At 43.6% G+C, this 11,551-nt stretch overlaps 1 protein-coding gene across 2 annotated transcripts in view; it reads right to left on the bottom strand.

Annotated features, from left to right (window-relative positions):
- Positions 1–5,641: 5,641 nt before the first annotated feature.
- Positions 5,642–11,551, bottom strand: part of Lpgat1 (lysophosphatidylglycerol acyltransferase 1) — a 60,845-nt gene continuing 54,935 nt past the window's right edge. For both annotated transcript variants that reach the window (XM_051148150.1, XM_051148148.1), the window contains exons 7-8: positions 9,844–9,950; positions 5,642–7,716 (exon numbers count right to left, since the gene is read on the bottom strand). In XM_051148150.1, coding sequence (XP_051004107.1) covers positions 7,565–7,716; positions 9,844–9,950 — 259 coding nt within the window. In that variant the 3' untranslated portion in view covers positions 5,642–7,564. The remainder of the gene's footprint in view (positions 7,717–9,843; positions 9,951–11,551) is intronic.

The raw sequence follows: 11,551 nt of genomic DNA, 5'->3' as shown, positions 1-11,551 counted from the left end.
CCACAGACCTCAAGTTTTTTTTGAGCTTGAGACTATTATGTTTACCTCCTAATTGAGAAAAATGAAACTGTAGAATTTTGAAATCCACCAGACCTTTAATCCCAGCACTCAGAAGCAGAGGCAGGCGGTTTGCTGTGAGTTCGAGGCCAGCCTGGTCTACAAAGCGAGTCCAGGACAGCCAAGGCTAACATGGAGAAACCCTGTTTCAAAAAAACCAAACCAAACCAAACCAAACCAAACAAATTACACATATGTGTCTGTGTGAGTGTAGGTGCTACTGAGGTCAGAAGAGAGTATAGGATCCCATATCCTGGAGATAGAGGTGGTTGTAAGCTACTCAACTAAGGGTGCTGAGAATTGAACTTGGGTCCTCTGCAAGAACAGTATGTGCTCTTAAGTGCTGCGTCATCTCTCCAGCTCTGACGTTTTTTATTTACTGAAAGCAGAGACGCCCACAGAAGCCACCTTCCGATTTGGGGACTGAGAGCCAGCTAAATCCTCAGTTCTCTAAGCAGCTGTTCAACTCTACTGGCAACGGTGAAACGGCACCAGGTAGCCCATCACCCCAAAGAGGGCCACGACCAAGTTCCCACTAACTCTGAAACCTCAAAGGCCACAAGCCGTGTACTGATCGGTGCCACAAACCGTGCACAGACCACCCTCTAACAAAATCTGTTCTGAGACTGTCTTACTTTGTAGCCTAGGTTGGTCTCCAGCTCACCATATGCAGTCCAGACTAGGCCTGCACTATCTATCCCGCCTGCTTTGGCTACCTCCTGAGTTTAGGGATTAAGATATGCCCCACAATGTTTGGTAAAAACAATCTTTCTATTTCCACAGTTCTGAGGACCATGTGCATGTTAGGCATGAGTCAAAACCTTTTAGCTGGCATTCACTTGACTAACATGACTTAGATGAACAAGTGGCCAGATGACAGATTTAACCATCCTTTAAGTATTGGGGACTCACCAGCACTGTGGACTGTCCCTTTTTTGAGCGCCTGGAGAAAGATTTTTAATGACTTAGGTATGCCTTTCTCCTGTTCAGGGGACAGTCATCTGAAATGGGAGGTAGGCATACTGAGTGGCAGTCTTTAGGAGACACGGGCTTTCTTACACTTGGTTTCATTGCAGTCTGTGTGTCTGAAGTATGCACAGTGCCTGGTTTCTTCCCTTTATTACCCCAAATAGCATGGGTTCCTCTTCTTCTCAGCGCTCTCTTTTTGGGTACCTATCTTCTTTACCTCAACTGACCACCAGCTGACCCTGACACAGAATAACTGACAATAGAGAATTGTAGCTAAGACTTGATGCTTTGTACCCAAAGAGAAACCGAGCCAAACAAGTAATTGGTATCTTCATGGTCTTTCACTCAGTTCCACATTTTCTCAATAACACAAAGCGGGGCTGGAGAGTAGTGCAGCCCTTTAATCCGAGCACTCAGGAGGCAGAGGCAGAGGCAGAGGCAGAGGCATAAGGATCTCTGAGTTCAAGGCCATACTGGTCTACATAGTGAGCTTAAGACAGCCAGGGCTTCACAGAGAAACCATGTGTACAAACACACACACACCCCTGCCTTGTCTTCCAGAGGACCCAGGCTCAATTCCCAGTCCCCACATGGCAGCTCACAAGTCCTAGTCCCAGAGACTGGATGGCCTTCTGCACAGCATGACACAGTCACACACCTAGGCACAGCCGCCCGTCCACAACACTTCTCCTGCCTCAGCCCCGAGAGTGTGGAGTGCACGGGTACTGTGTCTTGCTCCTTGGTTACCCAGAGAGAACAGCACTTAAGCCTCTTCTTTGTACGCTGGCTCAGCTGGACCCACTGACCATGAAAGCAGCCCACAGCTCTGTGGCCAGCCAGCCCTCCCCATCTTCCCTCTGTCTGTTAGCTTCTGTGCAGCCTGACCTGTGGACAGCTCTAGTCTGTGTTCCCAGCCTCTAAGAGTCAAGAACAAGGTCACCCAACCCCTGAGAGGTAAAAATTTATTGATTTCTATGACATCAGCATGTTATGATACGGTCACACCTGCTCATACAGCTGACTTCTCAGACCAAAAGAGGATTTGGTTTTTCCTTTTAAAAATACATTTTTTACCAGCAAGAAACATTTTCTTAAAACAAACATTTTCATATTAAGTGGGCATTAAAAACAATGGCTTTCCCCCAATTCATGGGGAATAGGGCTGGTCAGCAACAGATCTCAAAGAGCCTCAAATGTACTTTCAGGCCTTGGCCCCCAATCTGTTGTCTTCCACATAAAGTACATCAGAAGGGAAATAAAACTGCAGCCTCACCCAACCAGCATCTTAAGTCCAGCCAAGAAAAGAAGAGGTAGACTCAACTGTAACCCTTTAACTTATTTGGTAAGATTATGCAAGATATTTCAATACATTAAATGCTTTCAATGGGGTCAAACATTCTACAAACAAGCGACTAGACCCTCAACATTCTTAATGTAAAAACAACCATCTCAGTGACAGGTGTACCACTTTAACTCAGCCTCGAGAGACGCAGCACGCAGCCCCCGTGCGCCCTGAGCAGCTGTTTTCCCAGGCTCTCCAGAACCGGAAGCTCCTTGCTCAGTGCTTTTCCCACATCTTAAACCTGCAGGGGCCAACGACAGGATTTTTCTTGGACTAGTGAGTAAATCAATTCTGTGAATCTTATTCAACACTAGTAATTAAAATAATAAAAAACACAGAAAGACCAGGGCAGTAGTGTGATGAAGGAAGCTCCAACTTGTCTCTAAAAGCTGATAATTTAAATGTAGGGTTTAATATAGTTAAAATTAAATTATCTGAACTTCCAATTAATGCTGAAGCTAAAAGGAGGTTCTGTACAAGGGCTAGACTTTAATGTAAGCCATGCTCTAGACTGAAAGACTTGATCTGGAGATAGTCTATCAGTCAGATGAGGGTTGATGCTGTCACAGGTAGGCTCTGAGGGCTGAGCAATAACATTATATTATAAAGATCAATTATTTGCTAATTGCATTAAGTATCTGTTATCAGAAATATCTACTACACATGTATGTGCACTTACATAATACTTTTTTCCAAGAGAGAGGACTGCTAAACATTTGCCAGCACACACCAAGTGAGAAGACCAGGGAAACCTGGTGGGTTTCTCACCGGCCACTGAGTGCTGAGCTCCAGGCACGTACTGCAGCGGTTAGTGCCGAGGAGCTCAGGACAGCACAGACACCCACCCCACTATTAAGAATTAAAAGCATTGTTTTTGAAAAAAAAAAAATCGACTTTATTTTCTCTACATTAAAAAAAAATAGAACCAGCTATTAATTTTTGCTGAGAAACTGTTTTTGGTGTTCACAACATCTAAATTTCTGAAAAGGTGATCTGGTAAAATCATACCTGATGCATTCAGAAACCAGATCCACATGTGACCAGCCCTTTACAAAAGTGAATTACAGTTGCCACAGCCTTTACAGCCATTCTTAAAACACACACTGTGACATGCAGATCACAGAGAAAGCTCAACAGGCTGAAGTAAACATTACAGCATTGTGAGAACAAAAATCCATCTGTAGAAAATAAACATAATTTTGTAACAACTGTAAAGAAAGTGAAAGCACTTAAGAAATGCAGTTGATGTATAGAACTGTCTCAGTACTCAATCATAAGATATGTTCCTATAAAACGCACAGACTCCTTACATGTAAAGAACTTGTGCACAACAGTTGTGTTCAACAGTTTTACACAATAAAAATAAAATCATTCAGAGTGTTTGCATACTTTGCAACTAGAATACATGTAAATTCTTTTCTCTTTAGACTGTTTTAAAAAAAATATTACATGTAAAACCCCTCAGATGGAAGTTCTGCAGATAACCCCAGACGGCATCTTTCGTGTGACTGGCATTCTCCTCAGCAGTTTGGAACCTGCAGCACATTCTCCGTCATCTGTACTTACTGAGGGAGGGCCGGCACCAAACGCCTACCATATAGCACTGACCAGTGACTGCTCCAGAGCATGCCGTGCTCTTCTGTGATCTAGAAATTTCCAACTTAGGTGGTTTTGGTCCCAAAGACATTAGTCTCTACCTCTCATGGCGTGAGCTAGCACACCTGTTGCCTGTGCTCCTTTGGCTTGCTCCTGCGGCACAAGGCTCAGAGCACTTACAGGGCAAAACCCCACAGAAGACATCATCACCATCCATCCTTTGTGGATCAGAGCTGAACATACTTCTTACAGTGATAATTCTGGAGTGAAATCCTGCGCTCACTGTCCTGTAGTGACTTCAGAGAAAAGATGAAAAGCCACAAAAAAGATCAGTTAACCCTTCCTATTCAGTGCAAGGGGAACACTTGTTTTTAAACATAAACAGAAGACAAACTGCGTATGATCAAAGACTGTTTTCTGTGAGTATAGCCAGGAATCACTAGGTGCTCAGGCCTTTAGGGGACTGATTATCAAAACACATCACTAAGACAAACGCGTGGCTCAACACTGGCCGGAGGCAACATGATAGCCACATCTGAGGGCCACAGGGGGTGACCTAAGACACCACCTATGAACGATTGCAGCTGCACCAACCTTTCCTATCAGGGATGCCTTTTCCAGACCATGCGTTATGCCAGTTTTGGTGCTTTCTCTTCCTGCTGGTTGTCTTCACTTCCTGTTATTTCACCACACATTAACAGGCTCATAAATACACAGACAGAAATTAGTCAGTGGAAGAACTAAAGTCACTTTTTTAGAGTAGTGAGCATCCCTAGAAGGGAAAATGTTTGATGAAAGTAAAAAATCAGAAATTCCTACACAAATTAAATTTTTGCCTCCCTGTGTCTTTATCCTGGATTAGCCACCCTGTAATTGACTACTTCTCCAGCATTTCTGAGGACTTTTTTTTTTCTGTAGGAGATTAAGAGTTGTAATTCTAAAAACTAATAACATGACAGTCCTGAACCCACAGCTATCATTTTCAAACTTTCTATTAAATTTTCATCTAACTCGTTTACCCATTAAGTTTCTTCCATCTTGGTGTGTTCTTTGCTCCCTCTGCTTACCGGCTTCTCTGTCACATGTGTGTTTTAACACCAGCCATTTCTGAACCAAGGGGCGGCGAGCTGCTACTTGGTCCCCCCTGTGGTCCAGGGACTCCAGCACTGAGTCACCAGCCTGTCTGTAGCAGGAAGCCAGGCAACCCAGCTGAGGGCAAACAGTCACAGTGTAAACTGCCCCTGGACTTAACACATTAACCTCCTTTCATCCCACTGTACACACCGAGTACAGATGGGGAGTTTTATGGAGCTCTGTGCAGTTGGTGTACTGTGGCAACAGCACCCATCCTCTCTTCAGGTTCCCTAGTACAAGCAGGTGGACTCCAGTCACTGACGAGGAAGTGCTGTCAATACTCTCAAGCAAACATGTTTTGCACACAGAAGACATGTTGAAAGAACTGAAGAGGTGTAGGACAGACTGAATACACATCTATTTATAGCTCATCTCTATTATTGAAAGTTAGCCCACACATCTATAGTTACTGCCACTTTAGAGACTGTGAAAATGAAACTGCATTTGAAGTGACGCATCTGAGGAGAGTGAATGTTGTAACATGTACAGTCTACTTAACAGTCACGTTCCTGCGGAGCACAGCAGTGGTGAAGTGGGCCAGTCACGTTTCTGTATGCATTATGTATACATTTCTGTATAGGAACCTGTCAGTATTTTCTGTGGCTTACTTTGAAGTGAGGAAATGGTCTGCTAGCTAGGACTGCATGCTATACTTGACAGTGAGCAACTTCTCCCCCAGAAATGTCTCAATCCAATTCATCCTGCAACTGAAAAGTCTTCCCTGACCTCAAACAGAGGCACCGAAAAGCTTCTCTCTGGCTTCCCATCATTTCCAGATGGAGACTGGTTCCACTACTCAATGTCAGTTATGCTTTATAACAACCACTAACAAACCAAGCGTGCCCTGCAGTTAGCAGCAGTGGTGTGGGAGCACTGAGGTATTTCAGTAACATGTCCTTCTCTTCCACACATGCTCTGGGTTTCCTGAAGGTGAAGCTGCTAAGGGCTTTTATTTGGTGTTGGTCAACCTTTCCCGCACAACTGTGGGGAACTGACATCTTTTCCTTTTTCTTTTTTTGGTTTACTTGAAAACAGAAAACATTAGTCTTTATTTCTGTTTTACAGCCTATTTCTCAGAATTGTTATTTGTGTTTGTTAGTAACAATAGGGGACTCTACAGTGTTCATGCCACAGAAAACTACTGCTGACTTATTATTTTTCAAGGTTAGGAGTTTACTATCCTAAACCAAACCCACCCCCTCTCAACACTGATGCAGTGCCTGCACTTTTTGCAAAGTTCAGTTCTTCTATGAGGTAAATCACACAAACATAATGACAAATTTTACAGAAGTTTTTGAGAATGAACAGAACCCTGCTGAGACTGGGAAGTGTTTCTGGGCTGCTGTTTCCCGGTCCTGCCCCTGAGAGGAGCAGCTGTTTCACGAAATGACAGAACACACTGATGTCTGCACAGATTCTGGGGCCACAGGAGGCCTTGTCAATACTGCAAGCCAAGGCCTGGTTCTACCTCATATTTCCTAATAAGCTAGTCTATTTCCCTGAAACTGGTCATTTAAATGTTTTACACTAATTTGCTTTAACTGCCCCCAAACACATTTGGTGCTACAATGTCAAAATTGGGGGAGGAGATCCAGCTACCAGTAGGGGGATGGGGTCAGGAAAGCGGCCAATGAAGACGGTGCTCGAGTGCATCATGGGCAAGCACGAAGACAGGAAGCCTCCTGGGAGCCTGCTCTCGGATGAGGCTTCCCTTTGTTTCAGGCTATGTTACTATCCTTTCTATATTTGCATCTGATAAAAGTGCATTTTGTAAAATACAATTATCATTCTACGATATGCCTTCTGTACATAAAGAGAAAGTGGGTGCCCCAGTCCCACAGAAGGGAAAGCAATTAGCACATGTAAACATGGTGCTGGGCTGAGCTAGCCTTACAAGGGACACAGTGATGTCAGGTGTACAGTGGACACTGCCCCCCACAGAGAAGGCCAATGCTGTACCTTTGCCAGGGTTGCTAGACAAGGACCCCACTCCTCAGGGTGTGCCCGCCAGCTCTCCAGGCTACAGTACCTCAGCATGAAGGGTGAACACATTAATGTTGTGGAGCTCTGCCCTGGGAAAGAGGAGCGTAGCTTCTGACCCTGAACTAAAGCTCACAGCAAGTCACAGGGGCATGGCCAAGGGCATTTGGTGGCGATAATTTCTTTCGGAGTCTTCTAGGATGATTTTATGATTTCCTCTTCTCCCAATGTGATGCTTGTGTAAATGCATGGTAGAGTGTATCTCTTTAAAACACGAAAAGTTCTTAAAATATATTAGCACATCATTGTATTACTGATCCTCACTGTAGTAGAGTTTTAAAATATCCCAAAGGGGGATAAACATTAATCCATCCATTGAATTTCCTTTGCTTTTTATATATTTTGATTTGTATATTTTGATTTGCACATGTAAAATAATGCACATGTATGAAGTCTGAACTCCTAGTAGCAAGTCCAAGTCAGTTCCTAAAATAGACAGTGGTAAAAATACTGAATGACGTGGTACCACAGATAGCCTGACAAAAATGCAAAGGACTGAATGAGGAATATCCACATGTTGCTGAGGGTCATCTCCCTGGAAACAGCTTCCTTCTGGCCCTGGAGAGGAGGAAAGGCTCCTAGAAAACAAGACAGAAATGGTGATGTGCTTCCCTGCAGTACAGGTCTGAAATAAAAGCTGAGTTTACCCACAGTTAGGTTTTCTGTGAGCTGCCCAGCCTGTCCAGCAAGCCAGCCTTTGCTAAACACTCCTCTACCCACCAGGTGACCGACTCCACCATCAGCGTCCATCCTTGGTCAGAAGCATGCCCCACCCTCTAGTCTCTGCTCCCTGTCTTCCAGCCTTCAGTGGTCCATCTCCACTGGAGTCAACTCTGTGGCAACAGGCACTTTGGTTGCCTTGCTTCCCACTGGATAGCTACATTTCCATAGTGGTCAGACACAGGGTCTATGAAATTGATATGAAGTAATTTCTGAAATAGTATTTTGTCTTTTTTTTTTTTTCTCCAAAGTGGTTATGTTACTCTGGCAGTGTCAAAATTACAGCAAGTTTTACAGACTATGTCTTTACAATGAGAAAGAGGATACAAGTGTAAACATGTCTGGCTTTTTATTTTGTTTGTTGTTTTTATTATTTATTTATTTATTTTGGGTTTTTCCAGACAGGGTTTCTCTGTGTAGCCTTGGCTCTCCTGGACTTGCTTTTGTAGACCAGGCTGGTCTCTAACTCACAGCGACACGCCTGCCTCTGCCTCCCAAGTGCTGGGATTAAAGGCATGCACCTCCACGCCTGGCCTGTTTTTATTTTTCCTGTGAAGGAAAGCTGCATGGCTTTGGTGCAGTTTATCAAGATCATCTACCTACTTCTAGCATTCTGTCTTTGTCCTTGCTGGTAATCCCTAGGGTAAGCTGGCTCATAAGGGGATTTTCTGCTCAAGCAATTCCCAGGGGCATTCTCCAGTCTCAAGGTCTGGTATGCAGGTGGCCTTTTTCAAGAGGCTCACTCACCACTGTTGCTACAATTTAGGGTAAATATAAGAAGACAACAAGGGCAGGAGGCTAGGACTTCCTATTCCTTGATCACTGTTCAGGCCTACCGCACAGCAATCTGTGGAGCATGTTGGTTGTGCCAATCAATGTTAATTTTTTTCCTTCCAATTCATTTCTTCTTCCTTGTCATGTTTTTCTCCTTACATTTTCTGTGTGTTTTTTTTCTTTTTTTCTTTTTTTTGTGCTTGGGAATCAATCTAGGTCCACACATGGACTAGGCAAGTACTCCACCATTGAGCCATACTTGGGGCCTGAGTTGTAATTTTTATCCTGAGACAAGGTCGCAGGAAGTTACTAAGGAAGGCTTAGAACCTCAGTCTCCCAGGCCTGTGCTACCAGGACCTGTAGTTCTTACCGAGCACAATAGAGCCCTGATAATGTGGAGGAGCTAAGGATAGATTTCCTTTCCCTCACAAGGATAAATAACTTTGTACCCTTGAAAACAGTAAACTGGACCCTTTCTAATAAGCAAAAGTAATCTCAACTCTTCTGCTTCCTGTTGCGAGAAGGGTGCCTGCTGACACCACTCTCTGCTTTGACACAGGCCCAAAGCAATGGGGCACAGGATTATGAACTAGAATCATGCAACAGAATAACTCTCTCCTTGAAAGGCAGGGAAAAACTTGTCAAAATGCAGCTTAAAATGACTTCAAATGACTGCCATGTCAAACCATGACTGTTACTTGCTGTTCGGCCCTCCTCCAATGGCTGCACGCTTGCCTACAGCCACTGTTTCCTCTGCAGTTGAGTTATGTCACTAGGCGTTGTGCTGCTCACTCCACTTTGTATGTGGGCTAATGAAGTAAGAACCTGAATGCATCAACACAAAATTTTCTTTCCATAAACTCTAAGTTGAAATTCTTAAATAAAGAATGCCTTTGCTTTCTAATCTAAATAACTGAAAGGGAGCTAGAGAGCATCTGCTGTTCCTCAGAGGGCCTGGGTTCTGTTCTCAGCACCCATACAAGGAGGCTCACAACCATTTCTAACTCCAGCTCCAGAGATCCAGAGGCCTCTGGGCGCCGCACTCGTGCACATATCCACATGCAGACACACCCACACATGCGTAATTAAAAATAATAAAACTAGATTTTTTAAAAATAAAGGTAAACAATTGAAAAATGTTTATCTCCTCTAAAGCACATGCTCAGAATCGCTGATAACTCCAGAAGCGTGTATAACGGAGGTGCCATTACCTGTTTTATAAAAGTGGGACAGGAGGGCCTCCTTTTCAATAAAGCGCTGGTAGAGCCAGCTGGTGAGGTCCTCAGTCTCCAAGGGCACGTCTCCAATTGGGAAAATCCTATTAGGATTCAGAAAGATAAAAAGAACTGCTTTAATTCAGAAGTGAAAACCACTTGGAACTCTAACTTAGCTGTATTAATGAATCACACACACAAAGTGATTTAAATGCCAGGCAAAGAATGTTGCTCTATGAGAAACTGGAAGCCAGACAGAACCTGCCCACACTGGTGGCTTGTCACTAAGCACATTAGAATACTGGCCTTATGAACAGGTAAGTTGTTTGTTTGTTTTCTTAAATTTATTTTATTTTATATGCATGAAAGCTTTGATCAAATGTCTATCTATATCCTATGTGTGCCTAGGAAGATCAGAAGAGGGCACTGGGTGCCCTGGACCTGGAATTATAGATAGCTGTAGGCTGCCATGTGAATGTTGGGTATCACACCTGGGTCCTCTGCAAAAACAAGTGTTCCTAACTGATCAGTCTTCTCTCCGAGCCCCTCCTTGTTTCTGATACTGGGGATCAAACCCAAGAGTCCTGTTAGTGTTTAGTAATCTTGTGCTTTATTTTAACATTAATCTTAATAAAAGTACTCAGCGTAAAAAAGATAATCCTTATTGACCGAGACAATATGATTCTGGCGTCTGTACTACAATCCCTGTGGTGCATGTAGTAAAAGTAAAAGGCCAGAGGAGTGAACAGTGCACACTTCAGAGAAAAGTAGACAAAGTTCAGCAGTTAGCTGTGTGTCCCTCTGACTTTGTGTTTGCTTTTATAATAGCAGTGTGGTTCACTGTGATAAACTATGAGATGGGAGCAGGAGGGACTAAAAGCAGGCGCTCTCTTCTGAGAGGCCTCTCACTGAGCACAGCTCTCTCAGTTAGCAATGCAGAGGGCCGAACCTCTACAGAGCATGCCCAGCTCAGCATGGAGAAGGATCCCCATGGTGGGGGGGGGGGGGGCGGGCCCAACCACACCTGTGTCAATGTGGCAGACTCCAAGCAGAATCATTCTACAATTCTTAGCTAGCAATGGTTCCAGGCACAGGGAATTCAATCATTTGTTCTTTTCCTTTCTTCCAACTTAAATGCCCTTAAAATGTCCATGAACTTTGTCTTTGTACTAAGGTTAGTTTCACTAAAAGGCTTTACTTTTAAGTGAGGGGTGCTATACATTTCTGAGATTTAGCTTACAGATGACATAATATTCCTTTGACACAATTCTGCAGCATTAGTAGTACTTTTTAAAATGTTTACTTTTATTGCAAGTAATACAAATATTTACATTACTTTTTATTTATTTATTTTTAAGATTTATTCATTATTTACACAGTATTCTGCCCACATGTGTGCCTGCCCACCACAAGAAGGTACCAGATCTCATCACAGGTGGTTGTAAGCCACCATGCGGTTGCTGGGAATTGAACTCAGGACCTGCAGAAGAGCAGATGGTGCTCTTAACCTCTGAGCCATCTCTCTAGCCCCCTTACATTACTTTTTCACCTCTAAAGTATACTATTTCTACCTTGTTCAACCTCAATGTTTAATAGGGTAGAAAAGGGTTTTCTAGCTTAAAAAAATAAGCCACTCAAAGCAAAAGTGCTACTGCTCACCAAATGCAGGCCTAGTGCTGTGAAGCCACAGGAGCCGGCCCTCCCC

This window comes from Acomys russatus, chromosome 6 (assembly GCF_903995435.1).
Source record: "Acomys russatus chromosome 6, mAcoRus1.1, whole genome shotgun sequence".
Lineage (NCBI taxonomy): Eukaryota > Metazoa > Chordata > Mammalia > Rodentia > Muridae > Acomys > Acomys russatus.
Note: the sequence above shows the minus strand (reverse complement) of the source record. Positions and strands in the feature narration are given on the sequence as shown.